Source organism: Prionailurus bengalensis, chromosome E4 (assembly GCF_016509475.1).
Source record: "Prionailurus bengalensis isolate Pbe53 chromosome E4, Fcat_Pben_1.1_paternal_pri, whole genome shotgun sequence".
Taxonomy (NCBI): Eukaryota; Metazoa; Chordata; class Mammalia; order Carnivora; family Felidae; genus Prionailurus; species Prionailurus bengalensis.
In genome coordinates, this window is record NC_057360.1 from 5,933,886 (window position 1) to 5,955,951 (window position 22,066).

General features: G+C 38.9%; 1 protein-coding gene across 2 annotated transcripts in view; it reads left to right on the top strand.

Annotated features, from left to right (window-relative positions):
• The first annotated feature begins 272 nt into the window (after positions 1–272).
• Positions 273–22,066, top strand: part of AKT3 (AKT serine/threonine kinase 3) — a 308,798-nt gene continuing 287,004 nt past the window's right edge. For both annotated transcript variants that reach the window (XM_043568301.1, XM_043568303.1), the window contains exons 1-2: positions 273–543; positions 11,187–11,344. In XM_043568301.1, the coding sequence (XP_043424236.1) occupies positions 11,299–11,344 (46 nt within the window). In that variant the 5' untranslated portion in view covers positions 273–543; positions 11,187–11,298. The remainder of the gene's footprint in view (positions 544–11,186; positions 11,345–22,066) is intronic.

Genomic DNA, 22,066 nt, shown 5'->3' on the forward strand with positions numbered 1-22,066 from the left:
CGGGGAGGGAGGAAGGAGGGGGCGGGGAGGCGGCGGGGTCCCCGGGCGAGGCGCGGCCCCCGAGAGGAGGCCGCAGACCCCCGACCCGCGCCGGGCGCGCCCCAGGGCCCGGAGCCTCCGCCCGCCGCCGCCTAGCCGGCGTGACCCGGCCCCCGCCCGAGCGGTGTTTTCTGGTGATGAATTGAATTTGTAGCCGATATCCGATTCCCATGTAGAGTCTCCGCCTCCTCCTCCCCCCCGCCGCCGCCCTCCCTCCGCCCTCCCCTCCCGCCGCCGCCGCCGCCGCCGCCGCCGCCTCCCGCTCCAGCTCCGCGGCCCGGCCCGGCCGGCTCCCTCCTCCCTCCCCTGCAGCCTTCGCCTGCCCTCCCGCCGGCCGCACCGGGCTCCAGGGGGGCCAGAGGCTCTGCGGGGTGGGGGGAGGACAGGAGGGGAGGAGGAGGGAGGGGGGACCCCCGAGTCGCCCCCTCTCCTCCCCCCGCCCCCCCGGCTCCATCCTCCGCCGCCGCCCGAGCAGCTGCGGGGCCGCCGCCGCCGCCTTTGCAGGTAACAGCCACCGCCCCCCCTCCCCCCGCTCGCCCCCTCCCCGCCTGGCCTCTGCTCTCTCCGGGCCCCCGGCCCCGGGCCTCCTTCGGGCTGGGGGGGGGGGAGGCGGGGGCGTCTGGGTTGTCACCGCGCCGGGGGCGTGGGCGGGTGCCGGGTCACCAGAGGCTCGGGTGTGGGTGTGGGTGGGGAGGCCGGGGGATGCCCGGCGCCGCTGACACCGGCACCCCCTCACTTTCCGGGGGAAGCTGGGGGGCGGCGGCGGCGCGCGCGGGGGGCCGGGGAGGGTGTTCCCGGCCTAGCGGTATCGGCCGCGTCTGCGCTGCCCCGGCCCTGGCGCCTCCAGTCCCTGCGCAGCGCCCGCTCCCCGCCGGCCCCGGCCGCGCGGCGTGAGGAGGGGGCGCCGCCCGGGCGGGGGCGGCGGGCTTATATAACGCGGGGAGCGCCCGTGCCGGCGTGTTTGGGTTGGGGGGAGGGGGCCGTCTGCCGCGCTCCCCGGCGCGGGGGCTGTCTGCGCGCGCTGGGTGGGGTGCGGGCGAGGATGCACCGGCGTCCCCCGGGGTCTCCTTCCTCCCCACCCTCCCCTGCTGCCGGCGCGCAGGAAGAGACGGCCCTGAGGGGGAGGTGGGGGTGTGTGTGGGAGGTGGGTAACGTGCTCGTCTGTGTTTTTAATAGTAGTGGGGTTTTAATCCGCTTGGGAGTTGTGTGCTAAGAATAGAAATGTGCGGAAGATGCTGGGTTTGGCGGATCCAGTGATGCTGTCGCTGCCGGCGGCGGCGGCGGCGGCGGCGGCTCTGGCTGCAAGTAAACAAACCAGCCTCTTCCTCGTCCACCTCCTCCTCCTGCGCATCGGTCTGCATCAGCCATGATGCTGGCTGGGCCCTCGGAGCCCAAAGTTGAAGCCTGGCTGGTCGCGGTGCTCCCCCTGATTCCCAGGCGGGGGTCACTCCCTGTTCGGGATTACCCGGGGATCTTCGTTTAGGCTGGATTGAGTCTCTTTGGGGCCAGGTCTTCAGTACCGATATTTACTGTTTATCTTCTGAAAGCTGAGGAAAGGCTTAACCATGAGGGTAGGGTAGGTAGGATGTTCCCATTTCTTGCATCAAGAGAACGTTATGAAAATAAAACCCAACTCATTTCACCAGTGTGGTAATTGGTTGAGAGCCCAGTAGTTTGTAATAGATGACGTTTCAAATAGAAAATCAACAGCGAGACCTACGTGTCTATATTGATTAAGTAGTACTGTCAATAAAGTGTTTATGCTTTATTAGTTCACCTTGTAGCTAAAAGATGTGAAATGATGACTTTTGGCAGTTAATATCTTGCCAACTGCCTCAAGTCTTCAAGCTAGGTATGTGTTCCATATTTGGTAAGGCATGGTCATTTTATATCTTTTAGTAGACTGTAAATTACTAGAAAACCCCTGGGTTTTGTCTTTGGTGGAAACTCATTAAATTAGGTTATACGTTGTTAGGAAATAATTGGAAAAGCCAAAGCTTTAAGAGTCCTGTAAACATGGTTTAGGAAAGTTTGTTTTCAGAACTTCAGTATCATAGCAAAATACGTGTAAATGAATGTGAATATTCCAGGAGGTGGTTGTCTAAAACACACACCCATTCAAGAAGTGCTTGTCTAAAACATGAAAGTACTTCTTATTAAGATATCCAATTTTGAGTAAATGGCCAGCTTTCTAAGGTGAATGCCCAATAATTTGGGCGATCTGTATCAGGACTGTAGATTTTTTTTTTACCTTTGCCAACACATGATCTTGACTTTCCAAGTTTACCAAGGACACTGTATTTGAAGACCTGCTTTTTGTTTTTTTCTCACTAGGGTTGACCCCAATATCTTTAATTGGCTTGAGCTTCTAATTTTAAAGTGAGGGAGTGCATGTATCACATGAATGAGACAACACTGGAATTTAGATGAATGTAGAGTTACAGTTTTCAGTTGTATGTTTGTGGTATGTGTTTGTAGTAGTAAGGTTTCCTACAGCATTTAAAAAATATCTAAAGTAATCCTATAAAAAAAAACCCCAAAAACTTAGGAAACTATTATTTGCATCCATTTTACTCCCTACACTTAGTCTTTCTGTAATGATTACTTTAGTGAGTTGTTTTCCAACTTAAAAATTTTTGGTTTGACATTGCCTCCTAGTTTAAGTTGTGTGTGTGAAGGTACTTAAGGGTTCAGCTTTGGACTTTTTGGTCCATGTAATTTTATAGCTGTAAAATATTTTAAATAAGATTTCATTCATTCCTCCAACAAATTATTAGAGTGTGAACTGTGTTGCTAGGGGGGCTCGTTTGATTATGAACTTTTCTTATTTACATTTCATTTAGAAGATTACTACCATTAGAAAGAGAATTTGTTTTCAGAATCATTGTAAATCTAAACATGTTTTGGTTAAACATATCCTAGGACAAATGTACTTAGCATAATGGAGTCTTGTGCAAAGTAGGGATTTAAGATTTTTTTAAGCCCTAGGTTTTGATTTAAACATATGAGGGATTTTATTTCTTAAAAATTTCAGTGGAAATTTCCAACTATTTGGGTTTCTTTTAAAAAGAGGAACCTGTTTTACAAATTGATTTTGTGGAAGTTTACAGTTGGCTTAAATTTTGCATATTTTTGTGAAAAGATAACTACACTTTCTTTTCATCACTTTTTCACTTTCTTTTATCACTTTCTTTAATCTTCACACTTTTCAGTTCAAGAATTCACCCTTGAGAAGATAAGGCAATTATTGTTAAGGACATGTTAATTGGATTTTTAGCATGATTGGATAGGATCTTGTCTGTATAATGTGATTAAGTTTGAAGCATTAAAAAATATTTGATTTACAAGACTTTGTATTTGAATAAGATAAGAGGCAGGACAGAAAAGTAAACCATTTCATTTGTTTTGAGCAAGTCAGTCTTAATTTGACTCGTAGTTTTGTTTTTCTCAATATATGTTAGTGCACATAATGAATTTTTGTAGATTTGTGTTAGAATGTGTAAGTCATTCCAAGTTGGTCAGTTTTTGACTCCAGATTTTCAGGAGTGTGCATTGTTTTTCTAAATCCTGGTTTCGGACAGCGTGCGCTTCTCTGTAGTCACCTGGAGGTTAGCCCTGGGTCACATGATGTTAACTGAAAACTTTATCACTGTCTTTCACGTATGACAGATAGAGTTAGGTTAGGTTTAGAGTCAGTGCTGCTGGTGCCTTGGTGAGAACTTGCTACGTGCCGGGCGCTGTTCCGTGTGTCCGCTTGTTTAGGCTTCACGACAGCCCCTGCTACACTTTCGAAAGTGGTTTTCGTAAGAGAAAACACATACTAGTCCGGTATGATGAAAATCCATTTCAGTGGAACTCTCCTTGTTCTGAAACACTTTTTTCCTTCGTTTTTTTCCTAAGTTGCTGGTACCTGTCCTTAGACTTCATGGTGACATACTCAACTTTGATAACGCTTACAGTACAGTAATTTCCACTGAAATCGTGTTAATATAGTAAAACAAAGTATACCGATAGATCCATAACATTCTCTCTCGCATAGGTTATATCAGAGGCCAGGTTAAATGCTACAGATGTTTACATATAATATCATAGCACCGTAAACACATTTCCTTTGTCAGGTGATTGTCAAATAGTTGTTGATAGATAATATATGTTTCTTGACCTGTAGATTTGCTTTTTGGTTGTCTTCTCAATATCGTCTTGATATTCATTCATCACCAGCAGCAGCCAGTTCACATTTTGTAAATGGGTATATTTTGCTAATCTTCCGAGGAAAAAGTAAAATGACTTACCAGAAGAAATCTCTAGAAGATGTTCAAGTGAGGAATTTTCTCTCTTGTGTTAATTACGAAAGCCTCTGACTCTGGGAGACTGGGGATGGGATGGGGAGGAAGATGGTCTTTTGCCAGTATTGGAGTTCAGTCCAGTTTTTGTTTAAGTGGAATTTGGTGTTTGATCTTCCCAGCTACATAGGAGCCTTTTGAAGACGGGAACTGTGTATAATCATGATAGTGTCACCTAAGATGCCATCTGTAAGCCAGGTGGATACTCAGTGGATTTGAACTTCAAGAATCCTAACTCGTAGCTCTGGAAGAGCTGTGAAGCTGTTTATGTTCATCTAATGCTACACTTTTATTTTAATGGCTAAGAAAACGGAAGCACAGAGAATTAAAGGACCTCATATAGCATCACCCTGGGTGGGGCAGAGTTGGGAACAGGGACCCCAGTTTCTGGGCCTGCCCAGTGTTTTCTAATGAGCCATTGTGATGAACTTTGTTATGGGATCCCATACCACGGGGTATGCTCTTAGATCGTTTTTACATATGCAGTGGAAAAGTGTGGCCAGCCATGAAACTGAAATTCTTTCAGTGGCAACCCTCAATCTGTTTCTGTTCTATTATATGTGACTTCACCTATGACAAGCCACACCTCATGCAAGAAATGTGGGGAGATCATTTGTCAATAGCTTATTCTGTGCGTTAGCTGGACCAAAGGAACCCAGTGGGCATTTTCCTAGTTGTTTCAAAGCAGGTTATTAAATGCAGCACCTAGCACAAATTGCTTTTTTATTTGGTCAGTAATGGATGGGTTGGTTGAAATCGCATTCAGATGCCTGAAAAACTGGGGTAAGGAAGAAGGGGAAAACGCTCTACATTTTTGTGCATATATTTAAAAGTTGATGAAGTTGATTTTTAAGAGTTGGCACTTTGAAAGAACTGAAATTTTGTGTGAAAGTTGGAAATCTTGCTGATGCTTCTTCAGGTATTTTCCTCTAGGGTGAGACAGTGAAGGGATCTATACATAGAGTTTTAAGAAAATCCACAAAGTTTGTTATTGTACTCTGCAGAGAGGAAAGGATCCAAGATACATAGTTTGTGTGGCTCGCTTTCCCCATATGATCGTTTTTTTTTTTTAAACAGGATAATGACTCTGAAGTGGGACAGACCTGCTGAGAGTTATTTGAAGTGCAGAGCAAGTTGCCTTGAATTTCCTTTCCATTTCAGTATTTTTCCTTTCCCTGAAATCCTTTAAAAGTTTGGTATGATCTTATGAATTTATTATGGCATATGTTAGTTTCACCTATTTCTTGAAATCAGTAGATAGCATAGAGTTGTTCTATGATTACCCTTGACAATCATTTGTATTTCAGCGTGGTAATATTCTGTTGAATTTGAACATGAGATGTCCTTCATTAATTCAGTTTGGCTAGGCATATCTAAAGAATATACAAGATTGTGGTGCAGAGCAAGTACGTTCTACATAGTGTTATAGCCAAGCATACAGTTTAGAGAAAGTTGTATTATAGGTAGTATTGTGGCTTTAAACTTAGGAATTAACCTGTGAATCTTGTTCTAATTTGTAAAGAATAAAATTGCTGGCGTGCATTTTAACTTTATGTCAACCTTCTAGTCTTCTGTTGTTATAATTTCCTCTGTGATGCCACAGTTATATTTAGTTTTGAATTTATTGGAAAACCTTGTGCTCTCCTGGACTTTTGAAAAAGAATTTGATAACAGAAAAAAATGTTGGAGCGATTCACAGATGTTACCCATACTTCTGAGACTTGGCATTGGGTTACTTGGTAGAAGGCGTCGCACAATGAAAGAAGACTGGAATGGCAGGCAGTCACTCTTGGTGCTATCACTTATCTTGTTATGGTAACAGCGAGGAAATAACGTCCTCGGTTTTGATTGGTCACAGTTTTCCTGGGCTCACAATTGTAGTGGAATAGCTGTTGCATAGATTCGTTTTTAGTCAAAATGGGGTAATATATGTGAAAGCACTCTGATAACAAACTGTTGTGTGGAAGAGATTTTTAAATTCTCTGTTTTGCTTCCCTCCCTGTATGCCCAGTACAGTCCTTGTCAGAGCGCATGCAGTCAGTACCTGTTTACGGACTGAATGTGTGCAGGCTGCATGTTTTTTCCTCGAATGGCATTTTATTTATTTATGTTTTTAATTTTGAGAGAGGCAGAGACCCCTCGAGTGGGGGAGGGGCAGAGAGAGAGAGGGAGAGAGGATCCCAAGCAGGCTCAGCGCTGTCAGCGCAGAGCCTGATGTGGGGCTTGAATTCATGAAACCGTGAGATTGTGACCTGAGCCAAAAACAAGAGTTAGATGCTTAATTGACTGAGCCACCCAGGTGCCCCGTGAGTGATATTTTAAAAAGATGTTTGAAGAAGTTTAATTATCGTTTAAGACTGAATGGTGTGTTGCCATAAGTAAACCAGTATCTTTTAAAAGTTGTTATAAATATCATTAAGAGAATATGCCATTCTTTCTCTTTTTTCCTTCCACAATAGATAATTTTGGGGCAGTGTTAATGCTTAATTGTTTGGGAGTTGAAACTTGACTTCATTTCAACAAAAAGTATCCAAGAATGTGGAGCAACGTGCTAGTCCTCACAATTAGCGGACGTCTATAGCAAACGTACTTTAATGAATAAGGAAGAGGATTTCTTGTGATTTTAATTATATTCCATAACATTTGAGTTCAGGTTTGTTTTTAAGATGACTTAATACCATTCTCTCCGTTGACTTACAATATTAGTTTGCTTAGCGTGTTCTTTATTAGTTATGCAAAGCTGTATCTTCTCTCTTTCATTCATGCACTCTTTGATTCATCCTGTATTTGTTGAGCATCTCTTATGTGCCAGGCACTGTCAGATTGCTTTACTAAATAATAATAATGCTGTTGAATGAGATACAAGATGTGAAAATGTTTTATAAATTGTGAAGTGATATCCAAATGCAGTTATCAAATTTGCAAATAGTTTTGAATGAAAAGTACCTTTAGTGTAACTGCTTTGTGTGAATTGTAAATTGAATCTGCCAAGAATTTTGTATGATTTTTTTTTTTTTAAGAATAGACAAAATTAGATTATTCAGCAATGAAATATTTAGTGCAACAAGCTTACAAGAAAAAGAAACCAAATTTTGTCTCTTAGAGCTCATTGGGTAGAACACAGTTCTGGAGAAGTTGGGACCGTAGGAGGAGGTGGAGTTCATGTCCAGCTCATTGCTCATCATTTTGCAGAATAATGTTTTTGGCAACACGGAACACTGAGTGGGAGAGTTAGATGACTTGGTTGCAAGAGCCTTGCCACTGTAAGGAAATTAAATCAAAGAATATGGTTTACTGCTTAAGAGTCAGTAGCATTGTGTTTATGCACACGAGATAGCATTTATTTCTAGCCTATTGGTCGTAACTCTGGAGTAGTATATGTTTGAATGTCTTCTAAGTTATTTTCATAGAATGTGTCATTTTAGCTGGGAGTCCCAGGAGCACCTTTAAAGCTGAATATTACGATTACGGGTAGAATTTGGTAACATTTTAAGATGCAAATGGATAAAGCCATTTCTATAATGTGGTTTACTGGTCCTGATGACGATTATAAATTTTGTCCTGCCGATTTAGCATACATTTAAGCAGTTTAATCGAAATGCATAAGCACTGATAAACATTTTTATCACAAAAGCTAGTTTTTTGAAAGTTTCATTATAAAACAAAATTCATTGATTTGGGTTGACCTGGATATTTCCGTATATTGTTTTGTACTGAAGGGGCAGTGCTAGTGGAAAGAACATATGCCTGGTTCTCTGGTGTCTTGGTTCCCTCAGAAAGCAGCTGTGTGACCTTGGGCAAGTCACTTCATCCATCTGTACTGTTTCCTCAACTATAAAATGAAGGTCCTTTCCTGCTTTGAACTCCCAACAATGAAATGTCAACTTAAAAAGTGCAATGAATTTTGAAAATACTTTTGTTTTTTAGTGTTCTTTGCAAGGGTGTTGTGATGCAGATTATTTTAATGGAAAGGGATATGTTTTATATATGTTTATTGGATATGTATTATTTTTTGGTTATTATTGAATGTTGACCTCTGATCTCTTCTGACCCCTGATCTCTTCCATTTCCAATTCCAAGAATATTGAGATAGGAGGGTTTTTTGTTTTGTTTTGTTTTTAACCCAAATTATATCATTTTGCAGTCAGAAAGCAAGAATGGCTTCAATAGATATGAGGCCCCTTGCTACAAGTATTGCCAAAGAGACGGTCTGTAGTGCAGCTCTTCTAAAGTCAGTTTGCACTAGTGCTCCCAATATTTAATTTTTTTGTAATTATTTATGTAGTATAAAGAACTAACCCTTTTCAGTTATCCAGTTCTGGATTATGTAGCCAATTTTCAGAAAGTTACATAAATCAAATTAAAATGATGTTTGGATTCTTTACTGAAGGCTTTTGTTTTTGTTTTGTTTTTGGCCCGTTTTTTAGTGGCGAAATGAGTCTTGTCTTGAGTGATGTGGCCATTTCTCAAAGTGTGCCCCCGTGGATATCAGTACATGCTGCTAAAGAAAAAAAAAAAAAAAAAAAAGAGCCCTGTGTGTTCAATAAATTTAGGATTTGCTGAGATAATTAAGGTTATACATACTTTATATCTTTAATATGTTAATAGTGATGTTTTAATTTTTTTTTTTAATGTTTGTTTATTTTTGAGAGAGAGACAGAGCGTGAGTGGGGGAAGGGCAGAGAGAGGAGACACAGAATCCGAAGCAGGTTCCAGGCTCCGAGCAGTCAGCACAGAGCCTGACGTGGGGCTCGAACTCAGGGACTGTGAGTTCATGACCTGAGCCACAGTCGGGCACTTAACTGACTGAACCACCCAGGTGCCCCAATAGTGATGTTTTAAGAGAAAGATATGGCTTGTGGAATTTTCCAAACTTACTTGGCCAGAGAATTTTTTTCTCTTTTCATCTTTTTTTCTTAATTTTTTTGGAATTTCGTTTAGTATTGTTTCAAACATATCTTGGCAAAATACACTCAGATTCTAATATCCCTTTGGACTCTCTGTAGTGTGAGATCCAATGACTACGGGGACAGTCTTGGCCTTACCTGTAGGTGCTGAGGGTACCTGTTGGGGTGGTTTTCTATTCAGCCACACAAACTTTGTCAGGGTTTGAGTCCTGACTCAGTCTTGATTCCTGACTGTGAAAGGAGTAGGCTTTCCACTTAATTTGCATTGGGAAAGGGGTTGTAATTCAGTCCAGTACCAGTGAGGGAGTCTAACCTTGAACTTACTGCTATGCACTATTTATCAAAACCCAGTCTGAGAAAGTAGTATAGTTATATAGTCCATCTATCCATTTTTCTGATTACCTAATATTTATGCCTAAATTTATCTAAAATTATGTTTCTGGACCATATAAATGCTCATGTAGCTGGACCACAGTTTTTGGTCCCTTTCTGTGGAAACATAATTTTTAAGCTTATTTATTTATTTTGAGAGGGGGAGAGGCAGAGAGAGAGGGAGGGAGAGAGAGAATCCCAAGCAGGCTCTGCACTATCAGCACAGAGCCTGACTCTGGGCTCGAACTCACCAACTGTGAGATCATGACATGAGTCAAAATCAAGTGTCAGACGCTTAACCGACTGAGCCACCCCCGGTGCCCCTCTGTGGAACTATTTTTAACTCAGCTTTATCTTGGCGTTTTCCTCTTTTAGGTTGAGGGGGACAATAAGTAAAACTCATTAGTGTATGTATCAGAGTATTTTTGAAGACTTTGTTACCCTGCAAGCTATCTCATAAAGACCCATGGGATAAATTTCAGATTTTTATTCCAGGAAAAATTGTGTTCCCTCTGAAGCAATTTCTTTTTCTCTTTTTAAAAATATTCATGGATACTGTAAATACTGAAACCGATGGTGTTTCCTTATTTGCATCGCTTCCTGAAAGCTTTCTGCTAAATTTGTGGCCCATCTTTTACAGATATGTAGACTTCTACTCTGGCTTCTTTTTGTCTCAAGGCAGTATAGTTTCTGCAGGCTCTGGAGTCGGCCGTATTGGCTCCATCCTTGAGGAGCTCTGTTGGATTCAGGCAAGCTGCTGAATTCCGTGAGCCCCAGTTTCCTCTTCTGTGAAATGGAGTTACTGGTACCCTCCTAGGGCTACTGTGAGGCTTACCTAAGGGTAATAGACGTAAGCACTTGTTCTTGACACATCTCAAGTACTCCATACTTTTTTCCACTTTCATGTTCCCCATGTTTCACCTCGTCTGCTTTTAAAAATAATTGATTATATATTATTTGTAATATTTTATTCACAATCTAAAAATTCACTGTAATCTAATTTTGTAATCTAAAATATTTCTTGGAGCAAGACAGACCAACCATACCTAAGTGTTGGTTTCTTAGCATGTTGTATTTTGCATAAAACATAGCAATTAAAAACATTCACAATTGCTTTGCCATAAATATTCCTAAATTTACAGAGATTTTGAAACTAGATGTACACGAGAGTTTACTTTTAGTCCACTTCACTTTCATTTTCTTCCCTTTTCACTTCAGACACACAGCCCCACAAACAGATTTTTCTGTGTTATATGTATAGGTGGGTCAGTGGTTTCTGAAGGCATTTTTTTACTACAGCCTCTTAGGTTAAAAGTTTCACTATCGTTTGAAATCTGTCACAAGACCAGGGAAGCACGTTCATGGTAGAACTATTTAATAAATAAGTTCCCCAGTTTGAGGAGTTAGATTTTTATGTGAGGTCAGGCCAGTTGAAGACATTTACAAAGAATTAGTTGTTTGTTATTGCTGTATGAGTTGCAAGAATGGAAAAAAAAGAAATTCTTTCTTCAATACTTCCTTCCAGGCTGAGTCATCACTAGAGAGTGGGAAGGGCAGCAGCAGCAGAGAATCCAAACCCCAAAGCTGATATCACAAAGTACCATTTCTCCAAGTTGGGGGCTCAGAGGGGAGCCATCATGAGCGATGTCACCATCGTGAAAGAAGGTTGGGTTCAGAAGAGGGGTAAGTGTTCAACAAAGCTGCACATAATGTGGTTGGTAAGTGTGTGAATGGTTGATGGTGTCCTGGAAGTTGATATTTTTCCTGACGCTGTTAACAAAGTAAGCGGACATACTACGTCCAGGAAGAGAGAAATGATATTTAACATATGTGTTAGGAATTTGCTTGTTATGTAGGGATTCTAAGTAATTCCTGATTTTGATCCTTACTACAGTTTTGAACATTTGGCTCTCTGGGATGTTGTGTGCTTGCATGTTACAGAAAGTTCCTGTTGGATTTTTCTGTGCTGTCCACAGCAACTCTGCAATCCAGAGAGATGTCTGTAGGACGATTTAATAATCTAGAAAAGTGTCTAACTTGTATGCATTTAAAGACATGTAAATTTATATTAAGCCGGTTTGGGTGAAAGCAGGGGAAGGGCTTCTAGGGTTAAAGGGGAAAGAGCTCACCCACAAACTTCTGGCTTCAACAACCCTGTAAGTTAGGTGAGGAAAGTCCTAAAGTAAGAGACCAGCTGAAGAAAGGGTTTCTGCGTGTGTGTGTTTATGTTTAATTGCATATTTTTATTTTTCATAATCTAGTTTTAGTATTTCTTGTTTGCTGTTCACTCCTACTTTAGATAAATAATTCAAATTACTTTAAAGGAAGAACTCTTTAATGTAAAGCTTAGTTTATCTCCTAAGAGATCACCTTTTAATGTGGTCAATGTGTTTATTAAGAAATCTAGAGTGTAGACTTGTTGCCAGGCAACTACTGTTTATCCACGTGGCCAAATTGAGTAGTATGAGGACTGTTGCATTCTTAGGACTTTTAAGTTCCTGTATACTGTATCTATTTCCTGATTAAAAGTTACCTTTTAAATAGTGATTTCAATGTTTTTTGCGGGTTTGTAGTTAATACCTATGTTTGGAAAGTCATTGTCAGTAGTTAAATGGGATTATGTATTACTGATTTCTAAAAATTCATCCTTATTGAGTTATAATTTCCATACCAATACAATTCCCCTATTTTAAGTGTACACGGGGATGAACTTTGCTACATGCATGCAGTGGCATAACAAACACTGCAGTCATGACGTTGAACATCTCTTTCACTCCGAAAGCACCCCTATTCCGCTCTGCAGTCCCTCCTCTTTCCTGAGCCCTGGGACCCCTAATCTGCTACAACTGTAATCTTCCTTATAAGTACACTCATCTGGTCCTCTGTGTCTGGTTACTTTCATGTAGCATAATACTTGAACGATTCATCCACATCGCTGTGTACATCACAAGTTTGTTCCTTTTTATTGTTGAGGCATGTTCTGTAGTCTGGACGTACCACAATCTATTTATTTACTGTCTGATGGATATTTGAGCTATTTCTAGTTTGGGGCTATTACACATAAGGCAGCTATGCACATTGGAGATCATGTCTTGGTGTGGTTTGTTTTCCTTTTCCCTTGGGCAGTGACCTGGGAACGAGATTGCTGCTCATACGGTAAGTGTGTGCTTAACTATCAAACGGTTCAGCCAACTATTGTACGATTGAGTTTAATTTATTGTATGTTATATTATAAATTTAGAAGACATTTTCAGATTTCACTGCTGTCTGAAGGTGCTTTTTCTTTGTTTTTTTAACTTGTCTATTATATTTATACTGTCTTTCCTACTTTGTTTTTTGGGGACGGCAAATCACATAAACCTTTTGGAGTAATACTTTATGCACCTCTAATGTCTGCTCCCATTAAGTCTGTTTTGAGGATTAAGTGAGGTGATGGATGTGGATGTGTTTTGAGAGCTTGAACACAACTGTAAGTTATTGCCGGCACCACATGTTGTCAAAGATTTAGAGTTGTTCTTGAGTTTGTTTAGTTAATTGCGTCTTACCTGAAACACCATGATAAAAGGTCGGTTTAAAGTGCGTGGGGTATAGAAGCAAGAAAAAAATGGACCAGGATTTCTTTGCATTTTTCCTGCCTTGGTTAATAGTACACAAAGATATAAAATGATAAGTAAAAGTCTTTTCTGTCATCTGCTCTTCCAACTGGTTTCTCTCCTCAGAGATAACCATTGTAGACCTTTTGTATTTTATACTTTTTTTGGTGATTATTATCCCAGTTTTGTATATAATACGCCAAGCTTTATTTTTGAGTAGTCTTACATAATCTCGTGTATCGCCCTTATGAAAAATGAAGAATTTGACTTGTTAATACCTGTTCTCTTCCTTCCCTAAAGGGAGGGAGTGGGCTCATGGTGCACTCTTCATTCTAGAAAGTACTTACACATTATCTCTAAACTGACCACTTTGGGAGTACCCTACACAATCTTTCCTCTCAATTTCCCACATTCCCCTCCCAGTTTGTGGCAACTGAACGTTTATTTTATATTTTCAGGGTTTGTAATAGTTATACTTGCTGATTCGGAGAAGCAGTAATCGATATTATGATAAGTAAACAGTACCTGCTGCCAACCAGAGCAGTATGGTGGGTACGTGTGAAGGGAGCCATAGAGAGCAAATGATCGCCTCATACTCTGTTGGTGTTCAAGATCATGACGCACTTTGGTTTGGCCTCTGGTTTGGGCTATAATGGTTTTTCCTGGATTTTCTAATTGTCACATTTCCTCCCATTGGTAAAAGAGTGTATGCTTTGCTGTCTTCCTTGTATCACTTGGTCATCCAGCTTTTTAATCCTGGTATTTGTCAGAATTCTATTGTGAACTGACCTTTTTCTAGGTGTGATACTTAGCTAGTAGCATGTTATTTAATTGCATTCCTGGACAAGTTCAGTGCTTTCTTAGATCTGTCTTTCCCCTATTTGTTTTGGATTTATTTTATGGTTTTCTAGAAGTAGTTTTTTTTTTTTTTTCCTTTTTTCAATTTACTGAAGAACTTCTTTCAGAAAGAATATGTCGGCACAGTGTTTGAAAATGTGCTTTTCACTTTTACACCTGATGCATACCTTTGCTGGGTATAGAATTCAGTTGTGAAACAGTTTTCCTTCAGAGTTTTGAAGGCTGCATTCGGTTACCTTTTGGTAACCAGTTTTACTGGTAAGAGGCTTAACACTAATAGGAGTAATTTCTTTCTAGGTAACCTGTTTGTTGTCCTCTTGAAGTTTGTTGTGTTCATGCCTCTTTATCCTTGGCTTTATAAAATTTAAGGAGGATAAGATGTGGTTCTTTTTAATTCACCTGTAAAGCATTTGGTGGACCCTTAGAATATGCAGGCAAATGTGTTTAATTCTGGGGAGTCTTCTGTATTTCTCTTGTTATTTTTTCCCTTCTGTGTCTTCTGTATTCTTTTATGGTTTTTTCCCTTAGAGCATCTATATCAGTGCTCTGTTTTAAAATTTTTCTTTAATTTCTTTGTTTTCTCTCCTTGTTCTGGAAGATTCCTCAACTTTTTCTTTGAGCCCTTTACTGAATTATTTATTTCAGCTATTACTTTATATTTCTGGGAATTCTTTGTAGTTCATAGCCACCCGCTCTTATTTTACAGATTTTTAATCAAAGGACACCAACGAGACTATTTTTAAATTTTTTATCTGCTTTGAATAACTTTTTCAGTTTGTTTATTTTGTTTATTATTTTTTTTTCCTTGGTGGTGTTAGTATTCCTCAGGTATCTGATGATCCCTGTTGGTTTATTTGTGAATGAAAGACTGAGTTTACTGGTAGTGACCTCTGTCTGTTTTTGTAATTCATGTATTTTCCCTGTACTTACGACTGGCTAGATTCTCTGAATGAGGATTTGTAATGGTACTTTTAACTGGACTCTTGGCAAGCATTAGTTGAAATATTAGGGGAAACCAAATGGGGCATTTTTTTCCTCTGAACTATTCTTAATTTGTTCCTTTAGAGATTTTCAGTATGATTTTAAGAATAATCTTCTGTTTTAGTCAAGCAAATTTCATTAGTCTGTTGTTGCTGTTTGGACATATTTTGGCTCAAAGAATTTCTTCTTAAAGAGCAGTAGTATTCTCTGCCTCTTTACACTGGGCAGGTAGATTATCATCACCTGAACTCTGGTGTACTTGTTTTAAAATAAATATATAATGTCTGCCTTCTTTACCTCACAGTGTGCTGGTAAGCATTGTGAGCTAATGTGTACAGAGTATTTGTAAACTATTAATAAAAGTATCTATATAAAAAATTCACAGTTACCCTTAGTTTGACTATCAGTCCTTTTTCTCAAACTTGCATTTATGAATCAGTTCATGTTAGCTCCTATCTAGATATAATCTCATTTCATTTGTACTTTTGATGTAAATAAGTTGTTCATCATTAAATAGCATCCTGGAGAAGGAAAAAACAGACTTAAAAATAATTAATGATACTGTGTGGGGCAGATACTTTCCTAACTTCGGTTATTGGTGATATATCAACATTGAAACCTTTTTTTCCTGTACTTTTCTGGAGCAATTACAGAATGGTAAATATTAATTGAGATAACACATTGATGTAGTATTGTTGGTGTTAGAAATGACAGTAAAGGAAACGTCATGTAGCACACGTGGAGTAAAGTACTGTCTACATTTTCCTGCTTGATGGTCCTGGGAGAGCACATCAGCTTTGGAGATACCTGCAGACGTGTTAAACACTTCTTAGACTCTCTCCTTCACAAGAGAGAAGTGACCAGAGGCTGGTCACAGACCAGCCTGGTACTACCAGTCTCTAAACCTGATGTCAAAAGTTTTACTCTAAGTTTGTCCTGTTACAGTAAGGGCTAATAGTTGCTGTGAAGAAAGGTGTTGCATTAATAAAGTGGGAAATTTAACCAGCTTAAAAGGTCTAAATTATTGAATTAAGTAGGTTGCAATAGCATTAACCAGGGCTAATTGTAATTTATAAAATTCCGTTTGCGTAATAGTACTGTTTCCTAAGAAGGTAAGTAGTCTCTTCTAAAGGTGGAGAGCCAGTTCCTTGATAACATGTTAAAATCTGTAATGTATTGGTGGTCAATGCACAGTCTTACAATTCTGAAATTGGTACAAATTTAAGAGGTGGTTTTATCATTAAAAACATTTGACTGATGGGGGTGCCTGGGTGGCTCAGTCGGTTAGGTGTCCGACTTCGGCTCAGGTCATGATCTCACGGTCCGTGGGTTCGAGCCCCGCGTCGGGCTCTGTGTTGACAGCTCAGAGTCTGGAGCCTGTTTCAGATTCTGTGTCTCCCTCTTTCTCTGCCCCTCCCCTGTTCATGCTCTCTCTCTGTCTCAAAAATAAATAAATGTTAAAAAAAAATTAAAAAACAAAACATTTGATGAAAATGCTGCATGCATATGATAGTTTCTTAGGCTTTTTGTTGCTTTGATATCTAACAGATTGAACTTTCAGGTTGTGTTCTGTGTACGTAACCAGTTTGTGCTTTCAAAGCACTCCTTGCCTTACTTAGTTTGCCTGCTACTTAGAGTTTCCAGTTCAAGGATCTTCATGAACTGTGTCCTTGGAATAACACTTGTTTTGTATTCTGTGAACTGATTTGTTTAGGTGAACCGGAATGTTAGTATTTGGTAATTCCAAGCTACACTTGATAAGTCTATGAATTTTCTGTCAAAATAGCTTAATGCCACTATGCAGAATGTTTTAGTAACGTGAAGATTGTAAGCTGGGCTATGTGTTAACATGAGATTATTTTGAGCTAGTCAATTATAAGCTGTTCTAGAAAACAGAATCACAGTTTTTGGGGTTCTCATCCACGTCCAAGGGCTTTTTCCTTAACTTTGTATGTACTTGTACAAGTACCTTTTGCTTCTGTTTTATTCACAAAGTGAGTTTTAAATAAATGATCAAGTGCTTATAGAAATAGAAAACAACCGTATGATTTTGTTTACTACGCAGAAGCAAGCATTTTCCATAGAATGTGGAGAGCTGTGGTAGCCACTGTATAAGTCACATGATAGTTTAGAGAAGCTCACTTGACTATTAACGTTACAAGTGGGGAATAAACATGACAAAATTAAATTTATTTTCTTAAAAAAAATTTTTTTTAATGTTTATTTATTATTGAGAGAGAGAGAGACAGACCGTGAGTGGGAGGTGGGGGGGGGAGGGGAGGAGTGGGCAGAGAGAGAGGGAGACACAGAATCTGAAGCAGGCTCCAGGCTCTGAGCAATCAGTACAGAGCCTGATGCGGGCTGGAACCCATGAACCTTGAGATCATGACCTGAGCCAAAGTCAGATGTTTAACCGACTGAGCCACCCAGTCGTCCCAAGTTTTTTTTCTAATGACATTGGGACTCTGAGATTTAATGTATTTACAATAACGTGAATTTTATTTTATTTTCTTATTTGTCTTATTTTCTTCGTCTTATTTTATTATTTGAATACATTGGTTTTGAAAATGTTAATCAAGTAAACCATGGAGAGAACCATCAAATGATAAGCTTTCATATGCATTCTAGAGCTGGAGAATTGTAGAGCTGCTGTTATGTACGCACACACTCACACTACTCCCTATCTTATGCGAGATAGGGATACTTATCCTTCCCCATCAGCAGTTGTTTTGTGTATTGACTTGTAAATTCACTTGTTCAAGTTAGTTACCTCTACAGTTTTCTGCGTGGTCAAGTCATCTGCAAAGAGTCACAGTTCTGCTTCTTCCTTTGCAATCTTTATGTCTTCAGTTAATTTTTCTGATCATTTCACTGGTTAGGAATTCTAGCACAATTTTGAGTAAAAGTGGTGAGAGTGGACTTTTGGTCTTATTTCTCATGTTGTTTTACCACCACCATCATCATATTATGTGATAATCACTATTGTAGTTGTTGTGGGCTTTCTATTGCTGCCTTTAATCAGATTGAGAAAGTTCCTTTCTTGTCCTGTTTTGCTGAGAGTTTTTATCATGAGTGGATGTTCACTTTTTTCAAAAAGTTTTCCCACATCTATTGAAATGACTATTTGACTTTTCCCTGTATTGTGTTAATATGGTGTATTACTTTAACGGCTGGAATATGTCCCATTTGGTCCTGATGTATTATATTTGATTTACCAGTTTTGATGTACCTTGTCAAGGATTGTGGGGTGTTTTTGCATTTATATTGGTCTATAATTTTCATTTCATGTTTTAGTTTGATGGCTATGCTGGACTCATAGGTTGGGAAGTATTCCCTTCTCAATTTTTGAAGGAATTTGCATAAGATAGGGTTTATTCCTAACTTAATATGTTTGGTAAAATGCATCAGTGAAGCCATTTGGGTTGGGGCTTTTTTGGTGAGGTTTCTGATAATAAATACAATTTCATTAATAGGCATAGGACTATTCAGATTTTTTGTTTCATTTTGTGTCACTTTGGGAAAATTGTGATTTCTTAGGAATTTTTCCATTTAATCTAAGTTGTTGATATATTTGGAATAAAGTTGTTCTTAATATTCCCTTATTCTTTAAGTGTCTGTGGGATTTGTAATTATAATCCCCTATTAAATTCTGATGTTGGTAAATTGTGTTCTCCCTCTCATTTTTTTTTCCTTTGATCAGTTTTACTAGGAGTTTATACATTTTATTGATCTTTTCAAGGAGCCAACTTTTTGCTTTGTTTTCTTTGACCTTTTCTATTTTACTGCTTTTGCTCATTATTATTTTAATTTACTTGTCTTTTTTTCTGGCTTCTTAAGGTAAAATAGTATGTCATTGGTTTTAAATCTTTCTTTTTTTAAAAAATATAAGCACTTAAATCTATGGATTTATCTTTTTTTAATTTTTTTTTAACGTTTATTTATTTTTGAGACAGAGAGAGACAGAGCATGAATGGGGGAGGGACAGAGAGAGAGGGAGACACAGAATCGGAAGCAGGCTCCAGGCTCTGAGCCATCAGCCCAGAGCCCGATGTGGGGCTCAAACTCACGGACCGCGAGATCGTGACCTGAGCTGAAGTCAGACGCTTAACCGACTGAGCCACCTAGGCGCCCCTGGATTTATCTTACATCACAGCTTAGTTTTGTCCTACAAGTTTTGATGAAATGTGTTTTCATTGTTATTTAATGTAAAATGTTTTCTAACTTACCTTGGGATTTGTTCTTTGAACCATGGGTTATTTAGAAGAAGGCTGCTTAATTTACAAATATATAGGGGTTTTTAGATATGTTAGTGTTTTGATTTCAGTTTAATGTTTGATTGTATTTACAGAAGATATTCTATAAAAGTTTCAGTCATCTGGAATTTTTTGTTATTTAAAAAAATTTTTTTATGGTCCACCATATGGTCTATCTTGATTTTTCTGCTGTTGTGGGTGTAGTTTTTTTTTTTTTTTTTTTTTTTTTTTTTTATAAATGTCTGGTCAGGATGGGTGATGGTGAGTCATATCTTCTGTAACTTTACTGATTTTTTTCTTTAGTTCTATCAATTACTGAGAGAGAAGTAAAATCTCCCAACTATGTGAATTTCTGTTTCTTTATTCTATTTTGCTTTATATATTTTGAAGCTCTGTTGTTAGATGCATCCAGATTTGTATCATCTTCTGGATATATTGCATCTTTTGTCCTTATGAAATGTCCATCTTGTTCTGTCTTGAAATTCAGTGTGTCTGATATTAATATAACCACTACAGAATTTCCTGATTAAAGTTTACATCTTCTATCTTTTTAAAATGTTATTTTACATTTAGCTTATCTGTGTGTTATATTTAAACCGTCTCTCTTGTAGATAGCATAGTTTTAGGTCTGGTTCTGTTTTTTTTTTTTTCCTCCTCTTTATCTCATTTGACAGTCTTTACCTTTTAATTGGGGGTGTTTAGACCATACGTATTTGTTAATGTAATTATTGATATGATTGAATTTAGGTCTACTGTTTTTTTTATTTATTCTCTATTTGTCCTATTTAAAATTTTTTTTCCCTGTTCATATATAGGTATATTTTTGCCTTCTATTGGGTTGATTGAATTTTTTTTAGTAGTTCATCTAAATCCCTCTGTCAGTGTGCATTCTCAGTGGAGGGGAGGATATCTCCCCCAAGGGGGTAATCATTGGTTCTGGGGGAGGGTGCAAAAAACTCAGATATTTATAGTCATTTGTGCCTTTTAAGTGGGACACATTATATAAACATATACAGCATATCTGTGGTATTAAAATTTCATGTGGGAGGCTAGAGCGGTTAGGGAAAAAAAAAAGACTAAAAAGGCTTGTTAGGTGGGCCATAATGGAAAAAACTGAACTTCTCTGTAATCTTACATTACTTAATGGTTATTGTAGGGCAGTGGTTTTCAGCCAGGGTTATTTTACTCCCCTGGGGACATTTGACAATGTCTGGAGACATTTTTGGTTGTCATGACTTGGGGTGGGTGTGCTATTGGCATCTAGTAGGTAGAGGCCAGGGATGTTGCTAAGTGTTCTGTAATGTATAGGACAGTTTTCCCCAAACAGAAAATCTTCTACTCCAAAATGTCACTAGTGCTGAGGTTGAGAAACCCTGCTGTTGGGATTATAATATGCATTCCTAATTTATCACATTATATACTGGGTTAATACTTTACTGCATTATGTAAAATAGAACACCCTTGAAATACTGTAGTTACATTTACCTCTCCTCTGAGTGCCTTGTGCTGCTGTGTCTCATATATAGCAGATATAAATATGTTGTAAACCATGTGATACAATGTTTGAATTTTTGTTTTATGTCCTTTTTATGTCTTTTAAAGAAGAGCAGGATAAATATGGTCTTTTATATGTACTTAATTTGCAGTGTTTCTTTCTTTCTATAGATTTGAGTTTCTGTCTGATATTATTTTCCTTTAGCTTGAAGAGCTTTCTTCAGCATTTCTTTTAGAGCAAATCTGTTGGTGACCAGTACACTCATATTTTTGTTTATTTTAAAATATTTTCGGGGCACCTGGGTGGCTCAGTCGGTTGAGCTTCCGACTTTGGCTCAGGTCATGATCTCACAGTCTGTGAGTTCGAGCCCCACGTCGGGCTCTGTGCTGACAGCTCAGAGCCTGGAGCCTGTTTCAGACTGTCTCCCTCTCTCTCTGACCCTCCCCCATTCATGCTCTGTATCTCTCTGTCTCAAAAATAAATAAACATTAAAAAATTTTTTTTTAATATTTTCATTTCTGTTTTATTTTTGAAGGATTTTTTTATTGTGTATAGAATTATGATTTGTGAGTTTGTTTCTTTCCTCACTTTAAAGATGTCCTTTCATTTTCTTCTACTTTCCCTTGTTTCTGATAAGTCAGCTCTTACGTTGTGTTGTTACCTGTATACAACATACCAATTTCTGTGTGACTACCTGCGAGATTTTTCTAGCCTTGATTTCAGCACTTTGATGATGTGCCTAGGTGTTTTCTTTGTATGTATCCTATTTTGGATTTACTGGATTTTTGTTGTTTTTCATCTATAAATATATGTTTTTACCATACTTGGGAAGTTGCATTGGCCATTATTTCTAAAGAACATTTTCTATGCTGTTCTCTGGAATAGTTGTTTTTTATATTTTATACAGAGTTTATAATTTTATGTATGGCAAAATTAGTCTAAGTCACCCTACAACTACTGGAAGTGGAACTCTGATAGGTATATATGCTTTAATGTGTGGATATACAAATTCGTTAAAGTTTTACCATTCACTTTGTTATTGCTCATAACAAATTATGTGGAGTACAAATTTCATCTACATTGATATTTGAGGAAACTGATGATTTCTGTTTTTGAATTAAAAAAATTTTTTTTAAGTTTCATTTATTTTTTTTAAATTTTTTTTTTTCAACATTTATTTATTTTTGGGACAGAGAGAGACAGAGCATGAACGGGGGAGGGGCAG